Source organism: Stylophora pistillata, chromosome 5 (genome assembly GCF_964205215.1).
Source record: "Stylophora pistillata chromosome 5, jaStyPist1.2, whole genome shotgun sequence".
In the NCBI taxonomy this organism is placed as follows: Eukaryota; Metazoa; Cnidaria; class Anthozoa; order Scleractinia; family Pocilloporidae; genus Stylophora; species Stylophora pistillata.
This window is the reverse complement of record NC_142523.1, coordinates 25715268-25742726: the sequence shown is the minus strand read 5'-3', so window position 1 is coordinate 25742726 and position 27459 is coordinate 25715268. Positions and strand designations below refer to the sequence as shown.

Sequence of the window (27459 nt, the reverse complement as noted above, 5' to 3'; positions counted from 1 at the left end):
CAGACAAATGTGTTCAACATCATACGAACCCTATTTTACCCCACGGAGACGTTTTTTTTCACTCGCGTCCCCCGTTGGGTGATCTATTCAGTTCCCCTACTTTGTATCTCTAAGGAGATCACTAAGATTTGGGCATTTTTTGTCTGGATCAAAAGTGTGATTTTTATTAAAACAAACTGAATATTGGTAGAGGCTCGTACAAGGAATTGCGTGACTTGACCGGTGCAAGCCATACAGTTGCCTGAACTGACTGTTAACTTCTGCGGTACTGTTCGTATTTTATTAGTAAAAACCCAAGCCAATGTCCCCCATTAGCCTGTCGAAAAGAAGAGAAATGTCATTGTGTTAAAAGTAAATAAAAAAGATAGAACAAGGGATAGGGACAGGGCTAAATCTGCACTGAGGTATTCCTCATGATCCTCAAAACTATCGTAGGATTCCAAGCAGTGTACTTCAGAATCTCTCTCGACGTCGCTAGCGCTATTGTCACTTTCAGAGGCAATTTCGAGATGTCTTGATCGGGTACCTCGACTGAAAAAGTCATCACAGTGACTGCAGTAATAACTCTTTTTCCCTCCTTTTCGAATTGAGAAAAGATATTGAGCTAACAAATGACGAGAACTGACGAGCATAGAGTCCTAAAGTGTGACGTCACGTTGCCATGACAGCATTTTTTTCTGGTCTAAACAGTTTAAACTCATACTTCAAACATGGCGTCTTTATCGATATGCTCACTCGTTTCTTTCTTTTCTGGAGAGCAGAAATCGCTTGATCGCGGAGAAAACCACTTCAAATTCGACCATGTCCAAAGCTTTATTTATTCCAGGGGAGTTATCAAAGGTGAAGTCCAAGCAAGCATGAAAAATAAGGACTACAAAGTCACAGTAAGTTGCCAATTTGGGATCACAACACGTATGTTCAATTCGAAGAACTCCCAACCCCGATTTCACCTCCAATTTAATGTTTATATTGCGGAATATATATTGCAACTTACGTGTCTGTTTCGAATTATCTTTTTATCAGATTTATCTCGATGAAAACCTTGAAATCAAAAACACAGAATGCGAGTGTCCTCGCGGCGAGTTCAAGTGCAGTCACACGGCAGCCATATTTATTTATGGCATCCATAACCTTAGCAGGACGGACCTGGAATGCCAATGGAAACGAAAGCGAAAGGCAGAAAGCGTACAGTCTGCAAGCCAGATGTTTCCAGCGCCACCGAAGAAGAAGGATTACAGCCCTTTGGCGCGCGATCCTAGCCGAGAAGATCGGATGTGGCTGTACAGCGAACTAAAGCGCTATGGCAAATTTACAGGGACCTGCTGGATCTTGAGTCCCGAACCACAACCTGCTACCCCTCTCTCGATCAAGACGATTGAGGATATCATTTACTCAGAAGGTTTCCTTATTGCATCTACGAAGGAAAAACAATTAGAGTACTTGATTGAGAATGCCAAAGTAGAGGAGCTAGCTAGAGAACCATAAATGTTGTGAGCACCCTCACGGCTGGCCAGCGAAACAGCCCTGCATGGCACCAAGCTCGTAGAGGCCGCCTGACTGCTAGTAATTTTGGCTCCGTCCTCCAGGCAAAAAGAGTTACACCGTCCCTTATCAAGCGACTACTTGGGGAATACAACTTGAGTGGAGTTAAAGCAATTGCATGGGGACAGGACAATGAGACTGAGGCCCTGAAGTCCTTCACCAACATCACAAACTTTACACCTGTACAGACCGGCCTTTGGCTACACGAGTCGGGAGTTCTGGGTGCTTCCCCTGATGGACTTGTGGGAGACGACTCGGTGATTGAGTGTAAGTGCCCCTACACACATCGAAATGCGACAATCAAGGAAGCTTGTGGGCACAAAGACTTTTACTTGGAGGAGAAGGAAGGGAATTATACGCTGTCTACCACATATGTTTACTGGCATCAGTGTCAAGGCCAGATGTTCCTGACAAAGCGCAAATTCTGCTACTTTGTTGTATGGACCACAAAGGATAGTGTTGTTATCAAGATTGAATGAGATGAATCTTGGGAGCACAATATTACTATCTTGAGTGATTTTTACTTTCATCAACTATTCCCAAAGATTACCGAGGGAGAACTTTGAAAAGTGGTGCACAGATGCTGGACATAATCAAAGTGGGGGGGAAGGGGGGGAGTGGGAGCTAATGTAAATAGGCAGTAGCTAATGTTAAAAGGTATTTTTTTAAATTTCATACATTAATTTCTTAATATAACATTACATATTCTACACTCAGATAGAGACACAAGATGAAGAACCCACATTTTTCCATTTAGCATAGTAACTTAATAATAAATTACATTCTTCCTGAAAGCAAGCTTAAACAATTTTTTTTTGCAACCAATGGCTACTGGTAGCTGGTAACACTTATCCTGGTTACTCAACAGGGCCCAGGTACATAAAACTTATGCCACACTTAAGTAGGCTTGCATAGCAATGCAAAGGGAAAGGGTGAGAGCCAAAACAAAATCCATGCAGCACAGGTTATTTTTTCTGACTACCTCTCACCATCCCTTAAAGCTAATTTAAGTGTGGCTTTAGTTTTATACACCTGGACTCAGGCTCCCAGCTTCACAGACACAAAAGTAAAACCTTTCAGCTAGCAGGACTTTCACACTTGGAACTACTGGACGAAAGAATTCCATACTGGTCACATGCCCCTGACCTGGATTTAGTTGAAATGACAATTTAAGAATGTCACTGGATTTCATTATAATCTATTTTCACAGAACACATAGTAGTTTGTATTAATGAACATAAAGGAGATGAATATCAGGAAAATGTAAAACTGACCACATCATATTTTTGACCAAAGCTATGTCAATACCATTTGATCTGTTACATTAGGGCTTCTAGTAATACAAAAATAATATTAAAAACTCATTGTACTATAATTTAGTTGAAAAAAAGTTCTATTCAGTCAAATTCAAAGTCTTCGCAGCCATCCTTGATCAATGGATACTGCAAATTAACAAGAGCTGAGCACAGTTGGCATAGCTTGTCAGCATGGCACCTCAAAAATGCTGGGATGAAGCCAAGGATGCGAAAACTCTTAAGTCTTGCATTTGCACGCTCTACGTGGATGCGACATCGAGCTCTTGATTTTGTCGCCCTTGCCTCACTCTCTGTAAACTTTCCATTGTTGAGAAATGGTGGTATGTTCACTGAAACACCTCTTGGAACTACATCGCTGATGAGAAAACCTTTGTCTGCCAGAACAAGATCACCAGCACTCAAATGTTTACAAAACCCAGACTCTTTAACCATGACCTTGTCACTGACTGAGCCAGGAAAAAGATCACTAACATAGGTTATAACTCCATTTGGGGCAACCCCTATAATGACTTTGAAAGAGTTCATTCCCCTGTAGCTGGAATTTGTAGCATTCTGCTGGGACATGAGCTTAGGTGCAGCAATTTCAATGTCTGTACAATCAATCACAATGCGGCAACTGCTGTACTCAGTGAAAGAGGATGGCAAACACATCTTGTTCTTTTCTCTAGATGGCACGGTTGTCATGATGTCTTTGAACAGGAGAGAATGCAAAACATGGACAAAAGTTAGTACTATGTTAGCAACAGTTGCAACACTGCATGAAAACAACTGGGCTAAATGTAGATTGGTATAATTTTGTTTCAGTTTCATCAGAGTGATAAATATCTGGTCCTCAAGTGTGATCCCCTCAACCTTCCATCCAGCATAATAGTTTATTTCACACCCTTGAATCTTGAAACATATCCCACAACAATATCAAGAACATCCTTAGTGGGTAGACCTGTCTCCATCCGTATCACCTCAGGGCTCAAGCTCTTAGCAGAGTAGTGTGCACTATAGTAACTTGACATTTCCTTGTGTTTAGCAAGTTCTGTTGAAGTCATATCAAGCTCTATTGACAGCAGAGCTTCTTTGGAACTTGTCTTTTCCTCTTGTGAGCATTCAGTGGAACATGGTTCAGAGTTCTCTTTAATCTCTTCAAGCACAGATGCTACAGTTGGTAATTTCGTGGGCTCGGCAGACACTTTCCGTTTTTTCTTGGGGGTAGGTGTACTGGGAGGTGTTGGTCCTGTACCTGGCAGCAAGTCCAAACTATCAAACAGTTTGTGCCTGTTTCTGTCACTGATGGTTGGCATATTTTCTTTTCGCCCATCTTTAAAGTGACAACTGCAAAGTCGCGAATGTTTGCTGGGCTTTCTATCTCCTCTCCTATAACAGAAAAAGACAGAAGCAGTTACTATACTTGCGCTTAAAAAACCCAAAGTTTAGTTGGTCACATGCTTAACCTTGTAGTCTAAGACGTGAATGCGAAGCGAGTATTTCTCTGAGCTTGTTACTTAATACTAGTTAGTGTAAAAGCTTTGATACTCACAACTATCATATAGTTTTTTAGTAACTAAATAATCTTAGATCAAGACTGAAGACAAGGAAAGGCAAAGCCGCGAGAAAACAAATAAGACAAGAAAGAGAAACAGCTAATCGTGAATCAGTTTGAGATTAAAAAAAAAACAGCTATTTCTAATCGATGGTACAGCATCGAAATATATATTTTTCGAAAAATACTCACCTTACAAATGATATCCACTTATCATAGAGTGTTTTATGTTTTTTCTGGTCTGGAAACGAAAAGAATCGGCAGCAGTGGCTTTCAGATGTGTGATTGCAATCTGGATGAAAACACTGGCCCATCGCAAACTTCGTCTCCGTTGCGTTTTGACTCGAATTATTGCTCACCAGGTGCTTTTGTCCGCTTATTATACTCTTCAATAGTAAGGCCAAAGGTTATCTTGATTCTCTTTATCTTATTTCTATTATTGGAGGATAAATTGCGCTATTATAGCTCTTGAAGTGCTCGAGGTCAACGACAATGTGTCACGCTAGGGACGCCATATTGGTTTGTTTAGACCACAGAATTCCGGTGCTATGGAAACGTGACGTAAGCACTTTAGGACTCTATTACAGTAACATTTGCCGCTGCACTCCGGTCCGCAAAACAAATATGCAAATTTTCGGAAGTGCATGCGCAGGTAATCCCTAAAGGCCCTCGCGCGACGCTTTGTGTAATTCGAATTCTTGGACATTAACATAATCGGCGGGATTTCGAACGTCACTTCAAATTTAAAGCGTCTTTCGTCCAAGTGTTACGTCTTCGTTGAAGCAAGCCTTTAACCAAAAGTTACTCCGCAGTTTTGTAATATGTTTCACAGAAACAGATCGAGCAATGCAGGGATTGATTTTGACGAGCTTTCCGAGTCACCGCTAACGTCTAGGCACTTTCACCGTCGAACGGTAAGCTTTTACGTGTATTAATTAAACGTAGGTCAGTAAGACAGGTCAGCAATTCACTCGTTTTGCTCTTTGAATATTTAGACAACTCCAGGGACAACTGCAGTCGTTCCTCGAGCGCAAGACCGTCCGCGGATTTCCATCGAGAGATCTCGATCTGAAAATCATATCCGTCGTGATTTGCAGCTTGACAGTAATGGTGATTCAGAAGAGACCTCGCCAGTTTATCAGCCAGTCGCCTCCACTCGCTTGCCTTCAATTGTGCCCTGCGGAACGCCATCTTCCTCCTCATCGAGGAGCCGATCAACTCCAGCCACCACGCCACTGTCTCATGTAAACGCTAGGGCGAGTTGTTCCGACCACGAAGGGCAGTTTGACGCACTTCAGTGAAAACTTGTTCTTACAGAATAAATTGACAACTTACAAGGCCAAAAGTCAGCACCCGCAATGGCAGAAAAAAGGAAAAGTGAAAACCTTCCACGAGATATGGTGGTGAGTATTTTGGTTATCTGAACTTTGAGACGTCACGGTGTTGATAACAGCTTGTTGATAACACTTTGTTGCTGATTTCATGCACATAGCCGTCATAACAATAGATGGCCATTTTGTTTTTAAAGGACGAAATTTATTGTGAGTTATTGTAGTATGTAGTTTTAAAGGAGCTATGTCATGAAATTTTGAGCCCTTTTGCTGATGTACAAAAATTACTTTCAAATTTAGTTTTCTAAGTTAGAAAAACACCAAAGAGGTAACAATAAACCAAAAAGGAACAAAGATGGTTAAGATTGGGCAAGATTGAGAATGGCAGACTTGGAAAACTTGGCCAAATTTTTAAGATGCGCTGTCTGTGATGTAAGCCGGGTTTTTTGTACATGTATGTTGGGAAAGTCCCAGAAGCTCCGGGATTTTGCTGTTTCGTGACCGTCCCAGATTTTGCCAATTTATATTTTCATATGTTGGGAATGATTGCTGAAATCTGGCAGCCATCAGGTAAATAGAAGCAGTCCCGATTTATCCCCGACCATCTCAGATGATCAGGGATATGTATGATTTTGTGTTTTCATAAAGCCCTGGTGAAATGGTGCATGATAGTCGAACTGTCATAGGTAAGCTGGGAGAATGAGAAATGCTGTGGGAATATGAGCCATAGGCCAGTGTTTAGCAACTTTTTTGGTTCTCCCAAACTTCTACTGAACAATATATGTCTTGAGTGTTTCTATTAATTTGAGTTACAGTATACATCAACCCAAGTACTTAAAAGCTTAACCTCATTTTGCTTTTCAGTTTTAATGATCACACCAACCTTGAGGTTACCCAAGCAATCGAAAGAGGTGTCAGAGCAACATCAGCTTTCAAAGAGGCTGATCCTGTTATATTAGAGTGTAAGTATAGATTAATTTTCTATAATTATGACTATAATATTTGGTGGCTTAATAGCTAGCACATTGGACTGTGGATCAGACATTTGGGTTTGAGCATTGGCCTGGACCAGTGTGTTGTATTGTGTGTTCTTGGGAGAGACACTTTACTTCCATAGTACCTCTCTACCCTTTAACTTAAACCAGCTGAGACCGAGGCAGGTTGTGATGTTGTTATTTGAACAACGAGACAGACTTATAGCCGCAATAAAATTTATTTATACAGGAAAGTACAAAAGAAATAATACTGATAAAAAGAAAGGGTGATTGCAAGCAAATCCTCAGTAAAATACGTCACTAACTTAAGGTTACATGTACTGGAGTTACTTTTTTTGTGACCAAAGGTTCTGAGCTTGTAAGTGCTGGTCTTGACACTCTGAACTACTGAGTTAAACTAACTAACTGTACTTCTTTTATAAGGAATCGAACAATAGCAGGAAATCCTCTAAAATTTTGGAAGTAAGGTGTGATCATTCTAAAGGAAATTTAGCTGCAAATCCTGTGTTTAGGATGATTTGGTTATCATAGGAAATAGTTAGGTGTGATGGTGCGACTTAAAGGAAATTTATGATGCAAATCCTGTGTGTATGGTAATTTGATTATCATAGGAAATAGTTTTTGAAGATGTAATTCTAAAATTATAACAAAAATATTGCAATGTCATGCACAATTGTGAGCCTGGTCACACAGCTATTCTGCTAAGTTTATCCATTGATGATATGATTGACTAAGAACGTGAAAATTAAGGTGTTTGCAGTAATTTGTATGTACTTTGGTCACTTTTGAAGATTCTTTTGTTGGGTCCATTTATCCAATAGCAAACAAGAAAAATGAGGGCAACATTCAGACATTTTTAGTAATACTATTTTTCGGAGGTATTTTTCTTTTATTCTGGACAATGATCAATATTTGTGATATAATTTTTGAATTGCTTTTGTCACAGGTGCCTTAAAGATTTAATTTAAAACCCTCAAGGCCAAAATGAGTGGAGTTTTTAACCCACATGAGGAATGAGGGTTTGCCCCAAGTGGCAAACAAGCAGGATGAAAGAGTAATAAACTCTAGGAGGAATCAAAGGGGTCACAACGTGAGTGAATGATGGTGTACCTATCCTAAACAGAAATGACTAAAAATTTTTATCACGTGACCAATTATTTTTTTGTTTTGACCAGATGTGTTGTCACTTGCATCAGTTTCAAAACTTTAGTGTCAACAACACTATAAGGAAAGTAATTAGCTATTGTGGTGATTGTTGTAAAAAAAATTTGAATTTTATAGCTTGATAGTTAATTTTGTAGCCAAAAATAAAGCCTCAGATGCTTACAGTCAAACTGGGTATTCTTTTTATTGCAAACTTGCAAACTTTTGCCTCGTCATTGGTAATTGATTGACAGCTTGAGTCGAGCAAGTTTCAACCTGTACAAGTAAGTTGCAACTTTTGCTATCAAATTTGCTCAAGCAAGTTTCCAAGTTCCCGTTTTCATTTTGCGGTATAAAACAAGGTAATACCAGCTCTGTTTCAAAGAAACAGAGTAAATTCAGTTAGCCATCGCCTGCCTGTTTATCAAGAGACTGCGAAAAATAAGTGACGGACTTAGTTAAATTAGCAAAACCAGGAATCGTGCTTCAAAATTAAAAGTGTAAGCCATAACCTTGAAGGACAGATTTGAATTTTTAAGGAAAATTCACAGTTTGGCAATTTGGAGCTAAGTCTGTCACTAATTCATCGCAGTCTGTTGATTAACAGCAAATATTAGGCAATATCATTCTGTTTATTTGAAACTTAGTTTGTCTTACCTGACTTTATATGGCAAAATGAAAACCAGGGCTTGAGAACTTACTCAGCAAATTCAAATTGAAAGACTCAACCTGCTCACATAGGTTGCAGCTTGCTCGACTCAGACTGTCATCAAATACCAATGTGGAGGTAGAAATTTGCAAGGTTGCCATCAAAAGAACATCTGGTTAACATTTGACTATAGAAATTTATAGTCAAACTGGTTGCCTCCTGATGGGAACTCTAGAATATTGCATTGTGATGCAAAAATATTGATTGACAGCTTGCTGAATGCAACTTGCAACTTTCACTTCAAATTTGCTAGAATAGTTTGTGAATTATTTTCAAGTTCCATTTTCCCATATAAAACAAGGTAATTGCTGATCTGTTTCTAAGAAACAAAATAAAATTGCTCAATTTTTGCCTGTTTATCAACGTAACAGACTGCAAGAATATAGCATTCAAATTGCCATTGTCAGGAAATCACACTTCAAAAGTAGTCATGTGAAATATGACTTTTTTAGTTAAATTCCTATGAAGTGAGTCTGTTGCTAATTTCATGCAGCAAACTTTCAATCAATACTGGAACATTGCAACACAACGCTGATGAGTTCCTGTCAAAAAAAAGTTACCAGCAGTTTGACAGTAATTTGTAGGATTAGCTGTGTTGGTGATGTGATCAAAGACTAATTGGTATGTTGCGATGATGTTGGGTCTTTTAATGCCTCATAAAAAGAGAACCTACTGTATTGAAACTGATAGGGCAGGCAGTACCTGAGTAGGAGTTTTTTGGAAGTAACTCCTCTTTATGAATTATAACACACTAAGTACAGTTCATGTGAAAATGTTTTATCGAGATTGTCCTGCTGGCAGGAGTGTTGTAAAGACTTAAAATCAATGATGTTATATTTTAAACTTTCCTTGTAGCTTTTCCCCATTATTGAGGTTATATTCTGTATCACATATATGGTATATATATAAGTGTACAGGGGCTGATTAAATACATTTATTTATTAAATGCTAATTTCTTTTAACAGAAATGGTTTTGTTTGTACATAAAAGAGAAATGTTAGATAAATTTTCCATTTACTATACATTTATGTGTGTTGATTTTAGTCAGAAGTGTGGGTGTGAGATGACTGGATGTGAGAGGATTGAATTAATCAAAGTAAATGCGATTTCCATTTTAAACTGCCACTGAAACAATGAAATTTCTGATGTTTTATTGAATGCAGTGTATTATTGGGTACTTGCAACCCTAATACTGAAATAACATGTGGAAAAAGCAATTTTGTGTAAATTGACAACAGGGTCAATGGAGGGGAAGAGAATTTTGGATTATTCCATGACAAAGATGATATTTGCCCTACATTTGTCTTGAATTTGTTCTTACAAATGTCATCTTTAACGCATTTGTCCTTGTTTAGAGCAGGACAAATCATGATATTTAATTCAGATTAATACCACATTTGTCCATATTTACACCCAAAAGCTAATGCACAATTATCCTGTTTATCTTTAGGACAAATGTCATATTTGTCTTCAAGTCAAATACTGACAAATATGACAAACATCACATTTGAACCACATTTGGACTGCATTTGTCTGACGTCAAATCTGATTTTTCGCCCAGTGTAACCATAAAAAGAAGCTAATCGTTAACCCTTATAACTATTCTAAGTTGCTTAACCCTGGTCAGTATTCTTAGTGGACATGGGTAATAACCTAATTCGATTTGACAACACGGGTAAGCTATAGATTTTTAATGAAGGCTTAAGAGAAAGCTACCTAATTAGTGGTGTCGTCAACGCGCTGCAAAATTAAGAGCAATGCTTCATTTCAAACATCAGCCATAAATTTGACTTTATTTAAATTACATCGTACATTGTTGAAAAAAAAGGAGATTTGTTGGATGAACTAACCTAAATTTAAAAGCACCTAAGTTGGAAAATATTCTAAAAGGAGTGGGAAAGTGACAGGCTTAAATGAATTTACATGCTTGGCGAGTTAAAAAACTTCTTAGGCACGGTCAGACACCAGAAGTTGATGAAAACGTTTGTTAAAATTACTGAAGGAAGTTATTTGACTGAAGATAATTAACTATTGGCTGAGTAATGTCTCTATGTATTGGTGTAGCCAAAGCAATATGAAACTCAGTACTTGTTACTGGTGCTGTGGTCGGATACGAATCTGGTTTCGACTTCACAAACACTTTGCTTGTAGCTCTAGCTCGTGGAACACGGAATTGTACTATTCTTCCAAACCCATCCGCCTGCAAGGACTCTGTGGCGCGCTCGTACTCTGCCTCAGCGATTGTTGGAGATGATTTCTTTCCATGCTTAAAGGCTTTGTACGTTACTGCCGGTCCAGGTGACAAAGGGATGCTCTCCTCGACTGAATCGCTCGTTGGTTGTTCGATCGTTTTATCTCAAAACGAATTAATGATTTCTTTGAGGAACTGGAGGAGAATAAAAGGGAGTTACACAAGAATTAAGGCATGTACGAAAAGGATTGAATTGGGAAGAAAAACATAAACGAGTATTTTACAATGAGTGCTTTATTGGTAAAATTCAGTTACCGTAGCCAAAGACTTTCGACGGAGGGCATTCCTTTCTAATGAAGGCAAAATGCGACTTAATAGTAAAATATGTTGCTTTAAAATAAACTTCTGTTGCTTTACCTGACATAAGATTCCCTTCTGAGTCTCAAGATGGTTAACGAAGACTGAGGCATTCTCCAGTGTTGACTTGCTTATTTTGGTTGGAGGTTCCGTGGAAGGGACGCCAGCGAGCAGTTCGGCTATGACGTGATTGAAGACGTGTAGGGCTGTAGCTAGGCGGGGGATAAGTTCTGGTGTCTTGGATTTTGGAGGCACTGTGCCGTCTTGAATTGCTTCATTTACCTGTGCGACAAACATGTCAAGGTTTTCACGCACAATGGCGATTGCGTCGTCCTCAAAGGTGTAAACTGTATTGTTGGCAATATTATTAATAGTCAGAAAGATTTCCTCGAAATCGCTCATGACTTCAGTTGATAGGTAGTCTTTAGCAGCCTCCATTTCGGAAAGCGTAAGCCTTAAAGCTAGAGGAGTAGCAAATAAAACTCGGGCGATTAAACCGTGGCTATGGTCCATCTTTGCGATGAGCTTGGCGGCGTTTAACAATTGTGTTGAGCCAAGGATGGTGAAAGCAGTGTTAGGCGGTATTAGTCTCGTGTCTTCCGTTGAGTAGTGATAGGAACAGCGCTCACCAGAGAACAGTTTGCAGAGTAGCTGGACGTCTCCTGTGGCGTTGTCCTCGTCTGACTTCATCAATTTGTTGATTCTGTCAAACACCTCCGGAGATAATAGAATGGCTTTCTTGTTCTTGGCCAGATGCTTCACCAGACCTGAGGAAGTTGTTTTGCTGAGTACAGTTGAGGTTAGGTCTGAAGCTTCTAGGGAATCTTGGGCCGCGTGCTGTATCGCAGACGATTTTCCTGTTGTAGAAACAAAAAGTCTTGTTTATGAAAAGGGCCCTTAAAAAATAACGGTTAAGTTAGAGTTAGCAAGAGGTTTGCAACACTAGCCAGATACGATCTAACCCATGTAAACCGTTGCCGAACGGAGGAAAAAAATTGGAAATTTTTGGTTAAGGCATCGTAAAACCAAATATACATATGTTATACTCACCAGTCCCCGGATATCCAACAAATATCGTGAACAGGTTAAGAGGCTCCCTGTGGGTGGAAATGACTTCAACGCGGGAGTCGTTGCATGCGAGGATAAAGGCTGTTGTGGTAAGCAAAGTGGGAATAAAATAGCCTTTTGAGCTTCCAACCGATACAGCCTTATTTCTAACAAAACGGTGTATTTCGTTGTCAGTGAAGAGCTTGCTGTAAGAAAATTGTACAGAATTCAATCGTCGCTGTAAATTCACCCATACCTGTTCGTTTTGCTTGTAAAGCTTGGAGACGGTATACATTCTTGAAGGGATTACCACGAGTATAACTAGAATATCATATCCTTAGCTTACTACAGTGAACTAAGAAAGAGGTTAACATGACTGGAATAACGTGAGCTGTTGTCTGCACTAAGATTTATGCTAGTGGTACTGTTCTGGCGAGTAATTGAAAGCAATTTTCGTTTGTTCATTATTTAAGAGTTGTTAAATCTCTGAAATTAAAATTTAAGGAATTAAAAGAGTTTTGTTCTCACATTTAATAATATATCATATCCTTAGGACAAACAAAGGGAGGCGGTTGTTTTGATTAATAAAGGTAGTTTAGTAAGATATGTTTACAAGTGTGTATAGGATCAAAAAAAAACCCGGCAATCCAGCAGGCACACATGTTCCACCTTAAGCCCAAAAACAAGACAAGGAGACGCAATGTGGCATCCCAAAGGGAAGTTATGCGCGAGATGAGAGAAAGCAGACAAAAAAGCGTTACGATAACTTGATTGTTTTACTGAACGAAAAAGATAGACTTATTCAGTGGTTGATGGGTGAAGGTTTGCTGGCCAAATGTCGATTATGTTCTATTTGTGGAGGCGACATGAACCTTGTTAATTGCGATGACTGCTTTTGTAAATATAGTAAAACGTTTTCTACGATTAGCTTGCGCCTCCTCGGACTAAGTATGTAAGGTTTAATTTGAAATGTGTGTAATTATTATTAATAGTTCGCGTAAACGCGCGGTGATGACTCTATTTAATAGTTCGCTTCGCTTTTTGTTAATCGGTAGTTACTATTAATTAAAGTTCATAGAAACACAATTTGAAAAAAACTAATCAATATTTCTTTATTTTGGTTGAGGGGTTGATGCGGTCGACTCGCAACGCGCGGCGATGACTCTATTTAATGATGCGGTCGGTTTACCAAAATACTTGCCACTGCGGACTGCGGGGGCAGCATTATTAAACACCACTGAGGGACTGCGGTGGCAATTTCTCAAGTAAGACATTTTTGTGTCCGGATATTCTGCAATCTAGCCCGACATTTTCTAAGCAGATCAGATCTTTTGTTCAGCAAGTTGACATCGCGATTGCTTAAGGTACATTAAACAAACGGACAGTGGTTTAGCGTAGTCTGTACTCTTATCGACAACGATATTCATCCTCACAGTGGCCAAAAGTTTGTGGATTCTTCAAGCGCAGCCGATTGATCGACAACAAATATCGACGTCGAATAAAGGCATTATTTGAGTGCGTGTCACGTTGACATGAGCAGCTTTGTCTGTACTCATATCGACAACGGCAAACTGGCCGCTCTGATTGCGACATTATTGCCACTTGTGGTAAAAAGTTCCTTGCAGTAACCAGTAATAGAAAGCACAATTCCAACCGAACTAAATAACTTTTTAACTGAATTTTTTAATTAAAAACATGAGCGTATAATTCTGCTTTCGTAGAATACTCTTCAGTCTGATAATCGCTTAGTAGGTGAAACTTAAGTCATCTAAAATCGATATTTTCCTCAACGTATCTATCAGATCACTTTAGGACAAGTGAAACAACCTACGCAGAGTATATTCGGCTACTTAGAAAAGTAGAATAACATTCGCGTACAACAGTTTCATTGTGTGTTATCATTTGCCTTCTTCAGTTTGGGATCATTGGCCTTTGTACAGGTTAAATGTCTCACTAACCCAAAAATGAATTCACACAATGCGGTGAAAGAAAAAAAATGTAAAATTTAGTATCGGTGTGTTGTCTTAGTATATGTGCAATCATTTTGTATGGAACACTTAAATTCAACTAACAATTTATTTTGTCGTTCTTTCCTCATTAAAATTATGGTTTATGGACATTTTAGCTGGTAAGAAACTATTTTAATTCAGAAATCGAGTTTCAAGCAAAAAGCTAAAAAATGAACAATTTAACAAAACTTCCCGAAGCATTTCTCTTTATTTTTACTTTTCAAAGCGGTTCGCGATTCATGTAAATTTTGGTCAAATAAAACAATTTGACTTTCTTAGCGTTGCAAGATATATTAAGTTCTGTTTCGCTTGTAAGTCAGTCACTATTTCTTGCTATCGTCATCATCTCTTTGTCTTTCTTTTTCTTCCTTTATTGGCGGTGAAATGTCGCTTCATCTTTTGTTAAGGAACATTAATCGTTTTCGCCTGTCTCTAAATGGTTCACTTATCCCAAAACAGGAGCCCATAACTTGGAGCGTTAAACTGCTCTTTGTTTCTGTTTGCTATCTCTTGTGTCTGCAAGAGATTATGATATAAGTACAAAAATATGTTCAAAGACAAAAGTTAATTCGTATTAATAATTTGTATTTTAAGCTGGCTTTAAAATGACACAACATTTAAGTTTATGTCCTTTTTCTATTTTATCTGGTCACCAACGTGTCGTTGAGGAAACAGGTCGTTAGTATCTTCTTTTTTTTTTTTTTTACTATTTCTCATTCATTTTCACATTTCTGACACACCACTCAGTCATTATGAGAGAGAAACAGGGGTATTACGATTTTTCGTTATCTCCTTTTGCGAAAGAGTAGAGTTGTAAGCTTTCCTCACAATGAATCGGGCGGGCATAGTTTTCACCACAGTCACTATTTATAAGTGCAGCCAAGAGGAATACTTTGGCAAAGTGACCTTTTTACCAATGGTGGCTGACAATATGTCCAAGACTCTTTTCCGCTTAGAATTCCCCATTCATTGTTGATATGGTTACTATTTGGAGTACCCAACAGTTGTGGCAAGCGTTCATTAACAAGACACCTTGCCTTAACGATACCAAGATCAAGAACTATGAAAGCAATAACAAATGTGCATCACTAACTAAAATTTCCATCTTTCCCATTACCTACCTTGACTGACAAAAAGACCGTAAGTATGTGTTTTTTTTAATAGCAATTTTGGTGGGTTTAGCAAGTCTTTTCACTACTTTCACTACTGCAGTAACCATCATGTAATATATGTTTCAGTGTAATGTACTCTTGGTAATAATAAAGATTACAGTTTTCGTTTCACAAATATAATTAGGAACAAATGTATGGATGAGAAATTATGATCACTAATAAACACGGCAGTCTGATATTCACCCTACTATCTAAGTTGTATTTGCCTAAAACTGCTTTGAGTCGTTTTTAACTGGGTTCTTTTAAAGATATTAATTCAGGGTGAACCATAAGAAGCTGAGGATCCGGTTTCGATTGAGTGGCTCAGTTTAAGTAAAGATTTAGATTTAAAGGCATCTGTAGAAGACTGTGACACTGAAGTGTCATTCACTTTATACTAAGGACTTAAGCCTTGATTTTATAAATATTTACATATCAGAAGTAACTATTGTACAGAGCTTTTGGACGTGTTTAATGAATATCAAATCTCTTGTTAGTGAGGTAATTCCATTCATATTTCTGTTCTTTTTTTTTTTTTTCTTATTGTTTCTATTCCATGGCCTTGGCTCTGATAAAACCATTAGAACGTAAGTACATGCTTTATTTTTTAATAAAACAATTGCATTTTCGTGGCGCCTTTACAGCGCGTTTACATCCAACTGGGGTACAGGTGTTATGTGAAGGAAAAATTTTGCAGCATTTCTTAATAAACAACTGGATGTATTTTAGCTGAAGGTGCATATCTTTATTTATTTCTATATGTTTTACTTTACATGCCACTTCTTCAATCACTTAGCTGGTAAGTTGAAGAAAACTTATCCCGCGCAATATTTATTTTTTATTTTCATGCTCAAGATGACAATTTTTTTCTTTAGTACTTAAGATCCCATTTACAATAGGATCCCTTGTGAATTACTTTTTCTTTTCGGAGGCCATATCTATTAAGTTTTAAAAAATCCAAGTTTATGTAACCTATTGTTCCCCCCTAAGAGAACTTACATCTAAAGGAAGCATCTGGCATGCAGTGCTCGAAAATTCACTTGATTATGGACAACTTATTCTTATTCTAAGTTAAGTTCTCGTAGCGGTGGATTAGGACAATGAAAAAACAGTGAAAGCTCTAGGAACTCATATTCAACTTAAGCAGTTGGCATCCAGCGCTGGAAAAAGCACGCAGTTATGAGAAATCAGAATTTGCATCTGATTGGCTGAGAAATAAAAAAGGAGGATTTGACGTAATAAAACTTGGATGTGAGCCTGGATCAATACCGACACATCCATTGGAAATTGCTTTTCCTTTTGATAGCACAGTTTTAATCAATGAAATCTACGCTGACATCCACCAGTGTGTGTAATGTGTATTTCTGTGATTTGGTGAAGACTACCATAACTGGCTTTTTATTCTCTGATCTACTTGTGACCGCTATAGAAGAACATTCTATTCAGTAATGCTATCGTTTTCTGCTCTGTGATAGCGACTGAGTCTCGTCAAGGACTGCAAACAACAATGTTAACGGTGTTTGACTTATGACCACTATGAATTCTGAAAGACGCAGAATAGAATTAAAACTGCAACTACTTTAAGGAATGGTCATACGACGCATAAAATCAATCAAACTCGTAGCGCGAAAGCGGCATGAAACATTTGAACTGGACTCTGGAAAGGCAACGCATCCTTAGCAATTTCAACTAAGTTTATGGGGACTCATTTTCCCGCATTGTATCCTGGGAAAATGTCTGAGAAATTTAAATTTAGATGCTATCACTCTGTCGCGACTATAATAGACCTTTCCCGCATACGTCACAAGCCTACACGCTAAAGCATGAAAGCGAGGCTCGGGTGGACAAAAATCAAACATGGCGGATGACATATAAAAGCCGAAGGTAAAAGCTTCGAGAGATGTTCCATGGTGCAAGTCTCTTGAATGCTTAGCGTTGTTCACAAAGAAAGAGATAGATTAGCACCGGAACAAAAGTGGTAAACGAAAGGCTGACGACACTTCTAAGCCTATTAAAAAAACACTAAACCGTGGGTTACAATTTAAAGAAGAACGGTATCTTTCATCAGACACAGTGTACACAAAAGTATTTATTAACTCATTCATGGTAAAAGCAAAGTTTCGAGGCAGCACGAGCACTAGGGCAATTCACGATCTAGAGGTGTCACTCGATTTAACATCCGGAAGTGTAATCGTGGCACACTTTACTTGCAAAGCTGGTAACAGTGGATACTGTAATCATGTAATGTGTCTTCTTGAAATCGCCCGTTACTCCTTGGAAGAGTTAGATAGGGCTCCTGAGGAAGCAACATGTACAAGCATGTCAAGGAAATGGGGTATCCCAGGTAAAATATGAACTTTATTTTTTTTAATTAATTAGACTAGCCCTTCCCTGATTAGCTGTAGCTACCTGCGGGCAGTTCCGCTGCAAATAGTTGAAATTAATAACAGAATGTTGCTGTATGTTTCTGTTGTTGTTCCCAAGGTGAGAAGGGTCTTCCCAAAGAACCTATAATGAGTACATCAGTTCAAAAGGAGTTAACAAACAAGGGGATAAAACCAACTCTGTATGATCCAATGGTCAAGGAAAGACAAAAATTAGATATCCCTGGAGTTCAGGTAATGCAAAAGCAATTAGAATCAGTTCATCCTCTTATTGGTTTTTCGCATGTCATCCCTAAAAACCCTAAATTGCTGAGCAAGATAGACACCACCAAGTATGGACCACTTTTTGTTGGATCTCCACTCTCTTTCCATTAAGTGCCTTGGAGTTCAATTTTACTGTTGTCACTAACCTGGAACCAGCTGTTAACCTTGCCCAAGCTGAATCATTTGATATTTACAAGATAAACTTGCCACGCCAATTCCCATATTTACCTGAAGCTGTCCATTTCAGTAGTGATCAAGAAAATTTCATTGAACACTTAAGGGTGACACATCAAGAAAGCAATGATATTGCAAATGATATTACAAACTGTTAAGCAAAGGGAATGCGACGAATGGATTAAACACCGCAAAAATAGACTTGGACCATCAGTGTGTCACAGAATTTATGTAAGAAAAAGAAGTTTCAATAATCTTGCCAAGGAACTTAACCAGCCCTTTAAACCTCTCGATGAAATGCCACCATGTCAACAGAAAAAGTTAAAGCAAGGCATAAAATTTGAGCCAGTGGCGAGAGAGAAATACTATGATGTCATGAAGCACTATTTGAAGAGGCCAATTACCTTGAGGGAGACAGGAATGGTTATTCCTCCAAGCATGTTTTGGCTTGAGGGCAGTCCAGATGGCCTTGTGATTGATCCATGTTCTTCATCTGGGAAGATAGGAACAATTGAACTGAAATGTTGAGAATGGGAAGAAGAACCATACCCCACAGGAGGGAATGGAAGATGACTTATTTTACATAGAATTAGTCGATGGTAAACCAAACCTGAAGAAAGATCATCACCTAGGGTATTGCACTCAAGTACAGCTGGTTATTGGTTTCTGTGGTTTAGAGTGCATTGACTTTGTAGTTTCTCTATTCAAGGGAATGATCATTACTAGGGTTCTGTTTGATAAAGATTATTTTGACCAGGTAGTATGCAAAACAAGCACCTTCTATGTGAAATGGTTTCTCCCTGAGCTCATGGTCTGAATTTGGTTTAGTGCATTGCAGAGTATAGCTGATCAAGATGTGGCATAACTAAATGTTCTAATTTTTATGGAGATTGTAGCCTTTAGGCTCCAGTGGTAATCAATAGAAGTAGACATTGGGCATAAAAGGATCAGCCAGAGAATAATATACTGTGACTTTTGACAAGACATTAAAAGGGTTGTTTCTGTCAATTTTATTTAGGTGACTTCATCCATGTGCAAGAGTATTAAAACACGTTGAAAGTGTTACGTTTATTTCTTGCCATCAAGAAATGTAGATATGTTTACCTTAATTCCAAGTGGGTCAAGTAGTTCCTGGATGGTAAATCCCCTGCCTGCCATAATTGAATCTCCTTTCTCCCAAAGTCCTGGGTGTAGGATACCACACCTGGATACTATTTCCTTATCTGATAGCGATCCTGGATACAACTGACTCACAAAACTTACTCCTCCCGTGGGACTGATTCCAACTAGAGCTTTGTATGTCACATGGTGCTTATAGTGTGAGTAAAGGGCACTCTGTGTAATTAGGCTAGTTGGCACTTGCACAAAGATCTCTGTACAGTCAATGATGCATCTTGTTGAGGGATAAGTGTCTTTAAAACATGGTGGCATAGATGAAATAACCTGATCTTTAGATGGCCATATAGGAATGCTTCCTAAACAGAAGTACATGTAATTTGACCAGGTGATCAAGTACCTAGAAACTGTTGACTTGCCAATACCAAATAGTCATGCCAAATGTTTCTGTCCAAATCCACATCTTAACCACACCAAGATCATAAACAATTGCTCAACAACGTCCAATTTAGGGCACATACCAGGCTTACTTCCTTCTGTAATTTTAAATTTATCAGGTTCCTCTAGCACCTTCTTTGAAGTCTCATAGTATTTCAAATTACTAGCATTCTCACCTGGATTTAAAAATTGAAGAAGAATGTCAAACTTCACTGGATGCAAACCAGTGAATGACTTGAAAAAATCTACTTGTTCTCTAATGTTTCTTGAGTTCAACTGCTTTTTTAACGGTTTTTGTATTTCAGCTTTCAGCTCACTGTTTTCCTTTTCAGCATCACATTTTTGTTTAATCAAATCAGGGTTTTTCATATTCAACTTTTCTACAACATTTCTCAGATTAGAACAGTTTTCGCAGGTCACTGCTGTTTTATTATTATTTTGATTAACAAAACTTGAGCTTAACAAAGATGGTTCTGATTCAGGCTTAGAGTTTTCATTTTGCACAAAACGTTCTTGAAGACACCTCTTCGGTGATTTTCGACCAAATGTCCTTCCACTTTTATTCCAGCTGAAAAGAGAAGGAATGGTAGTCTTGTCCTTAAGATCTTTTCCGCCACAAAACTGTTTTTTTTATTTCCTCTGGGCGAAAATGATGTTCACACCTTCGTGTGTTCAGTCACAACAAATCCATCCCGGTATTCTTGTCTCTTTATAGCCAAAGGCCAACGATTTTTAACTTTGGCTTCCAAAGGGAAAGAAAAAAATTGAATGCCAGTTCTATTGCCTTGGTTGTCGTAAAACGAGCTTTAGAACCCAAACAGTTATCTGCCATGTTTTATTTTTGTCCACCCGAGCCTCGCTTTCATGCCTAAGCCCATGGGCTTGTGACGAATGCAGGAAAGGTCTATTACCTTGTTCTAATTCAAATAACATTTAGTTCAATTTGTACGCTTTACGTACCTATGATTGACATCATGTGATAATGACGTAATTCGAGACCTCGTGGTGTTGTTGTTTTTTGGTTTTGTTTTAGTCGTCATTTTTTCGTTCAATGTAAAGTTTCGTTGGAATCATATACAGTTCTTACACATCAAAGAATGTTTGGTCAGTGTAGTGATCACTTTGGGTGACACACTTGCTTTCATGTATTACTGAAACCCAATTCTTTTTTTCTAAAAAGTGGGTTAGAATTTACGATGGATTGCAATTCCATGACTTAAAGCTATCTTCACATTGGATTCACAACATTAACAGCTTATCTTTTCTTATCTCATCTTTTCTGCCAAGCCGAAAGGGAAGGTAACTATCAAAATCATCCGTTCCTATAAATAAAGAACTCTTCTGTGAGTCAATATACATCATTGACTCGGTGAACCACCTGACTACTGCTCAGCAAATTGCAATCGTAAACAGAGCAAGGGAATCTGAGAGTGTATAGCACTGACGATAACCGATAGCTGTTTCTGTTAAGTGTTAAAGTCGAAAAAACGTTACAGTCAGTTTTGGTCAGTTTTAATGTATTTCTGAAAACCTAGGTTCTGTAATAAACGATATTTGTACGTGTGACAATCATCAGATGTCAGTCATATTAGGACTGATCGTTTGTTTGATTTAACAAAACCCTGTTGTTTTATTTTACTTCAACGTAAAAGAAAAATAAGACAAACCAAACAAACTGGTTAGTTTACGTAACTAAATAAATGATAAGTGAATAAGGTTCTTTTTTTTTTAATTATTTTTCTCTTTCATGGCATACTTTCATGATTTATAAGCGGGTGAGTACAACATGTTCAGCTAGTTCAGGAAGCTTATGATGTGGTTTCCAAGTAATTCAACGTTAGATAGGCCACTCATTTACTTACCGAATGTGCATTCTTTCTTTTTATGTTCGCCTAACGTCCTCATCCTAACTTGTTTAACAGACTGTAAGTAGTTATGCTTGAACTATCTTTTATCAGTAAGAATAATAGAGTTCATTGAACAAAAGAATGGTTTCCAATATACGGATACAGACATGACACAGTATTCCTCTCTCGATCAGTGGACGATGCCAATATAAAGATTCATAATAGAAGCAAAACTTTCAAGTGTTACAACCACTGAATATGAATGGCCTTGGCCATCCTCTGGTGGAGGTTTAACAGCAACAGTGGAGTTAAATGCCAGCGTTATAATTCTAGTTTGTTTCTTTGATCATTTTTGTACAGTCATCTAGTAGGTAAAAAAAACCTCACTTTCCCGGGCTTGATGACAAGATAAGTCCCTGAGGGATGTTGGGAGTACCTGGATGATGCTTATAAATCGGGACCTGTAAGGCGGCTGATTTATGAGCTTCAAGCCATCTATCTTTTGAACTTGGTGATATTAGTTCAAGGTCTCCTTAGAAATTAGAGATCTAGGATATCGACGGTGATAATTATTTACGTTGGTATCCTTTACGGCAAGGTGCCGATTTATACAGCTGGTAAAAGAATTTCCCCAAATGACTTCATCGCTCAACTTATTGTTTTTAAAGGTTGCATGGCGTGGTCATCCTGGACTGGTGATTGCAAAGAATGCAGACAGAACCGGGAAAGAGTTGGTAAGTGACAAGACAAGATTTTTAGACTGGTAATTCGAAAGTACAATTGCGGGTTTTTGCGCGTAGATTTTTAAAGGCTAAGACGCATTTTTAAGACTTTATTGAAATGAATTTATTCAATTCTTTTATTCAAATTTCTTATGTATAGAGTGCAGTATAGGCTGTAATTAAACTCAAGGGCGTTACACCATGCACAATAGATTGATAACCAAACATGAACTATTACTATGGTTAGAAAAGTACCAAATGTATGTTTAAGTGATAAAATTAAAGCCAGATTAAATTCATTCCTTGTCCGTTTCCTATTTTCTTAACTGCGAATTGTCCAGGAACCCTCAGGAGTTATTAACAACCACTTTATTCTCAGACAGAATTAAGATGACTTAAGTTCTAATCGTTTATTCTGGATAACCTTTCTTCTAGAATTTAACTGCTCAAAAACTCAGGAATCACGGCCTTGTAAATGTAAGTGCTTTTATGCATGGGGAGAAATGAAAGGACTCAAGTGCTGATCGAAATACTCTCTTCACCCATCCCCCTCCTTTATTTCTTTGCAGTTAAATGAGAAAAAGAAGAAGAAGAAGAAGAAAGGAAAAAATGGGCGCGTTGAATTAAGAAAAAACATTTAATAATTTTTTTTGCAGGACTTTCATTTTTTCCAATTAGATGCTAGATATACATTCTTTCAGGCAGAAGAAGGCCAATTTTTCTAAAGTCAGAGAAAGGAAAGATCATTACATTTTCTCGTAAAATAGGCGACGTTTTAGCGATCGAGCGCTTTCTGTTTTCTTAATCAAAATAATTATGGCTTTTACAGCAGGGGAGAGCTTGGGAAGGAAAGAAACCAAGATTGTGAGCGATAGTCTCCTGTATCTTCTCTGTACTGGTTATCAAGGGACAATAAAGAACCCACACACCTATTACAAAGAGTAGGGAGCGTAGCTCCCAGTGTTGTGGTCTGGCCTGTCTACTGAAATTGGCGGCATCTGTTAAAATTAGTCTGTACAAAAAATTTGAAGCTGATGTGAGCAGTCTGTTAAGTCCCCCGCAAAACATTATAATGCGCATTTGATCATAATGTTAATTTGCGCAACCTAAATATTGAGTTATTATCATTATTATTAAAGGGGAGAAGAGGGAAGGGGATGGGGCTCAATTTTTACATTCATTTCTTTGTTTCCTTTTCAAAAATAAAAGGTCCTCTTGAAACAACTCTCGGTTCCACAATTCAAATGAGTTTGTATGTGAGGGGTTTTCCTAAGCCAGAGTTAAACTGGACAAAGCATAGAAAGTTACTTGGCAACACAAACATGTTCGCCATTACTGAAGAATCGAGTGAATTATGGATTCGCTGGTCAATACACATGCAGCACTAAAAATAACGAGAAGGAAAGAGAAGCAGCTTTCGGACCAAATGTTACATATTTTAAGCTTTTAGTTCTTTTTTTCAATTTCTGTTTTTATATTTACCTACTTTGAATTGTATCTGTCAATTCTTTGCCCAGATCCTCCTGAAATTAATCCTCATCCCAAGAACCAGTCGCTTTCGTATAATTCATCCCTTCAGTTCCATTGCTTAGTGAGAGGTTGCCCAGTACCTGAGGTACTTTGGACTAAAGATGGGGTGAATATCAGCAACAACAACACTTTCACGATTCGTCAAGCGAGGCTGGAGGACTCTGGCCAATACACATGCAACGCCACAAACAGCTTAGGAAAGAAGACATCAACTCTCTGGATTGAAGTTATTGGAGGTATGGTTCTCATTAACACAGGCGAAAAAAATGCTTAGGTTCATGGTTATTGGTTATAAGTATAGGAAATCGCATGGGGCCGAGCAAAATTAAGGATTAAAGGGACACGGTCGCGGTCTGCGCATGCTCCTGTAGCCGATCGAAACTTGAAAAAGTCATCCTGACTTTTTAAAGTTGCATTCACAAACTCAAAATGGCATCTAGCGGAGGATCCGGACACGGCGGTAAACGCATTAACTCAGGGCGGAAAAGAAAGGTTGAAGACAGAGGGGAATACAAGAAAGTGTGGCTGAGGAACCATAAGCGTATTCATGTGGAAGAAAATACATTTAAGTTGTCGCCGCAGGCAAATTTTGATGCAGGCTATGAGTCATTCAGCAACAGCGATTTTACTGATAGGAAAATAAAATAATGCCAGACATCACCTACAGACATTTGTAGCGTTTGCGAGGCAGATGTTTATTCTACTACACATTATGAATGGAATACAGGTAAGCCTCAGGCGAACTCTATGGCTTTCGTAAATATAGGCAGATGACGACTGCTCATTCGAATCCTGAAGAAAGGGAATACACAAATTATTTCGTATGCTTTTTGGACATTCCAGCCACAAAATAAGTGAATGTATACAACTTTATATGCGCGTATTCAACTTTATATGCATACTCTGTTTTTGCAAGGTTTATTGTTTGTTCCACATTTACATTCATCTGTACACAGCACGTTTCTCCCTTTGCACAGGCACCCACGAGAACTATTTTTTTTGGCGTTTCGTCGTACAAGCACTTTTACATTTACAAAAGATCACCGAAGGTTCCTCAGTAAAATAAATTCACTTTCATGAGCATTTGCTTTGGATAAACTTGATTTAAATGCAAAATATATGCAGAATTCTTCAACCCAGTGATATTTCCATAATGGCCGTCGAGCGTGACAACACTCGGAGAGAGTGTAGGCTATTGTGCATGTCAACCAGTGACAGTGTCCTTTTAATATTACGCGTGCTTTCAGAAGTTGCTGAAATTGTCCGAGTCGCACGGCGACGAGCGCAATTTCAGCAACTTCTGAAAACACAAGTAATACTAATCTTAATTTTACGAGGACCCATTGCGATTACTTGTTAATGAAATACAGGGAAAAATACTGAATTTTGAATGCGCGCTAGGGTAATCAGTCACAGGAAGCCATTTAAAGTTGACAAAGGATCAATCACCACAAACGCGCGAAAAAGCTGAATGAAATTTTATTTTTGCACAAACATACTAGGACATTGAAACCAGGCCTGCTAACAAACTTTCAACTTTGAAAATATAAAGTTAGCGCTTTTTCAAGCAAAGTTAAAGCGAAGTTAATTTTGCCCTCTTCACAAGCAAAATTAAGAAAAAAATACCCTCTTCATTGACCAATCAGCACTTAGTAGTTCTGCCCTCTATGTTACTAGTTAATGCTAATATCTAAAATATGATTTCATGTTAACTGGTATATCAAGCGTAGACTGGTTTCTTTTCTTTTAATAAATGCGATTCATTTTTGAGAAGTTGAAAGAATACATTTTAGGAGCGTCAAAATACGTGACTTCATAGATCTCAAAGTATTATTTTGTGACAGCGTTTCTCGTACAAGTTCCTTTAAGATTTGAATTCATCCTTTCTTTTTCGCTTGTCATCATGGAATATGGTCAACCTCTTTTCGTTTGGTTGTCACATGACTGACCGAGCGTACGTACGTACGTACGTACATGCCCTCTTCTATCATGTATGCTATCACGAAAATAACATATGATCAAACTTGAAAATATGGCGTCCGCGCGGCCGACCCTTAAAGTTTTCAGGTCGGAGTTTTCGTTCATTTGCGATCGAGCTAGACCTTGTGGAACTCAGAATGTAAAGTAACAATGTTATAGAATACACTGCTTTGAAAAGAATGGATATTAAGGTCTTAAAGGTGACAGAATAAGCTTTCGAGTCAACGACACTGCGATTCTCTCAAGCGATGCGAATTATGGACGTAAAGTGTAACCGAACTCTCGGAGATCCAGATGCCACTGAAGCAAATTTGAGTTGGACAGATGCCAAGCAGTCTACGTCGTCGGCGATTAGGTGTGGCTGACGTTAAACTCCCTTGCAATAATAATTTGCGTTTCTTCAGAAATACTGCGGTACACATGATAAAATTTATCGCCTGAACATGCAACAAGATTAGGCAACCGGAGACTGCCAGCAATGTTAGCACCAGATCCATTTTGCATCTGCAAACTCAAAAGATTGCAGGTGGAGTTAATATCCGGATTCGAGAAAAAAAGCGGTTACACGACAAAACTTTCCGGATTCAAAAGTTATCGGATTCAAAGTTCCCACTTGAAATTCCGGATTCAAGATCTCCGGAGACACGACCAAACCGGGAAGTTTTTATTTCGGATTTGTCCACTTTCGTGTAAACGGCAGAATGAATCCGGTACTAAAACGTTTCGGATTCATCACGAATCCGGAACAATTTTCTCCAGTGTAAACCTAGTCTAATACATAATCATATGATTTTTTCGTGCAATTTGGGATAAATAAACACTTGTAAATTTTTTCAAGACCACAAATTGCACTCGCCCTACGGGCTCATGCAATTTTGTTAATATGCACCTATCGCTTTTTTGGTCGGAAATAAGTTCTTTGATTAGTCTTCTTTCACTGGAGCTTGTTTTAGGAAAAGATGATTTTTAGAAATTTACTGCGCATTGTGTTTGCTTTCTTGGTTTCTCCAAAATGTTTACTTTTCACAGGCACGTGTTACACGTAAGTGTCAATGGGTTTAAACTACACTGAAAGAATTTTTGGCTAAAAATTTATAATACATGTAAAGAAATTTCATTGCAAAATTTTCACTTATTGGGAGCTCCGCTTTTGGGCTTGGCTAAATCTATATATTATTCCCTTGTAAATAACAATGAATTCAGGCGTGAGGGGGTTGAAGTTGGTCAAGGTGGCTATCATTACATAACAAACTATATTTCATCAAAATATATCAACTCGGAAAGAGATTCGATAGAACCATCCCGGTAGCTTCTTTGAGTTACATTTACCATTGGGTTTTCTATAGGATGACTCCCGATCACATACATTTGAGACACGCATTAGATATCCCGCCAGTATAGAAAAAAGTTAACTCTCCGGGCAAAACTATGGAAATAAGTATCACCATTGTACATTAACGAACAGTTCTTGTGGTCCCACTTTTGTTAACCGGCCAATTTGGATGTATAAAACGACAGTTTTACTTTGTGTTGTGACGGAATGCTAGCGCTAGCTTTGTATTGTTTTGATCATTTCTTTATTTATAAGCGAAGTAAGTGTATACAATAAAAAAAAAGTTAAGCTGGCAATTTTGGAGCATGGTAGTATACGTTGTTTACTTCACACTAAACAAACAATA

The 27459-nt window shown here is 38.2% G+C and overlaps 3 protein-coding genes, 2 long non-coding RNA genes and 1 pseudogene across 8 annotated transcripts; 4 read left to right on the top strand and 2 right to left on the bottom strand.

Annotated features, from left to right (window-relative positions):
* The first annotated feature begins 630 nt into the window (after nt 1–630).
* LOC148731057 (uncharacterized) lies at nt 631–2143 on the top strand. Its single transcript, XM_088759763.1, has 2 exons — nt 631–884; nt 1024–2143. Exons 1-2 carry the CDS (start codon nt 711–713, stop codon nt 1483–1485), a joined length of 636 nt encoding a protein of 211 aa, XP_088615889.1. The 5' UTR covers nt 631–710; the 3' UTR covers nt 1486–2143.
* Nucleotides 2144–2635: 492 nt separating this feature from the next.
* On the bottom strand, nt 2636–4975 carry LOC148731056 (uncharacterized). 2 transcript variants are annotated; one of them, XM_088759761.1, is made up of 2 exons: nt 4585–4975; nt 2636–4226 (listed from the first exon to the last, which is right to left on the bottom strand). In XM_088759761.1, exon 2 carries the CDS (start codon nt 3666–3668, stop codon nt 2940–2942), a length of 729 nt encoding a protein of 242 aa, XP_088615887.1. In that variant the 5' UTR covers nt 3669–4226; nt 4585–4975; the 3' UTR covers nt 2636–2939. Both variants share the same exon structure in this region, with proteins under 2 accessions (XP_088615887.1, XP_088615888.1).
* A 32-nt stretch (nt 4976–5007) lies between these two features.
* On the top strand, nt 5008–9522 carry LOC148731055 (uncharacterized). Of its 3 annotated transcripts, XR_016001073.1 has the most exons (4): nt 5008–5306; nt 5388–5795; nt 6588–6685; nt 7665–9522. It is a non-coding gene; the product is annotated as an uncharacterized LOC148731055 (long non-coding RNA). The 3 variants fall into 3 exon arrangements; XR_016001071.1 differs by having other exon boundaries at nt 5008–5795; XR_016001072.1 differs by lacking the exon at nt 7665–9522 and adding an exon at nt 6948–7457 and having other exon boundaries at nt 5008–5795.
* A 1041-nt stretch (nt 9523–10563) lies between these two features.
* On the bottom strand, nt 10564–11812 carry LOC148731054 (uncharacterized; annotated as a pseudogene).
* Nucleotides 11813–12233: 421 nt separating this feature from the next.
* LOC148731053 (uncharacterized) lies at nt 12234–19209 on the top strand. The gene is made up of 2 exons (XR_016001087.1): nt 12234–17943; nt 18086–19209. It is a non-coding gene; the product is annotated as an uncharacterized LOC148731053 (long non-coding RNA).
* A 2762-nt stretch (nt 19210–21971) lies between these two features.
* Nucleotides 21972–24074, top strand: LOC148731052 (roundabout homolog 1-like). The gene is made up of 3 exons (XM_088761887.1): nt 21972–22282; nt 22706–22747; nt 23788–24074. Exons 1-3 carry the CDS (start codon nt 22222–22224, stop codon nt 24072–24074), a joined length of 390 nt encoding a protein of 129 aa, XP_088618013.1. The 5' UTR covers nt 21972–22221.
* Nucleotides 24075–27459: the final 3385 nt, after the last annotated feature.

Bases quoted from the DNA above. Each gene is read 5' to 3' on its own strand.
- LOC148731057 (XM_088759763.1), top strand. From the start codon at position 711: ATGGCGTCTTTATCGATATGCTCACTCGTTTCTTTCTTTTCTGGAGAG. The intron at 885-1,023 runs GTAAGTTGCCAA...TCTTTTTATCAG, and splicing joins ATAAGGACTACAAAGTCACA to ATTTATCTCGATGAAAACCT.
- LOC148731052 (XM_088761887.1), top strand. From the start codon at position 22,222: ATGGCGTGGTCATCCTGGACTGGTGATTGCAAAGAATGCAGACAGAAC. The intron at 22,283-22,705 runs GTAAGTGACAAG...CCTTTCTTCTAG, and splicing joins ACAGAACCGGGAAAGAGTTG to AATTTAACTGCTCAAAAACT. The intron at 22,748-23,787 runs GTAAGTGCTTTT...TTCTTTGCCCAG, and splicing joins GGAATCACGGCCTTGTAAAT to ATCCTCCTGAAATTAATCCT.
- LOC148731056 (XM_088759761.1), bottom strand. From the start codon at position 3,668: ATGAAACTGAAACAAAATTATACCAATCTACATTTAGCCCAGTTGTTT.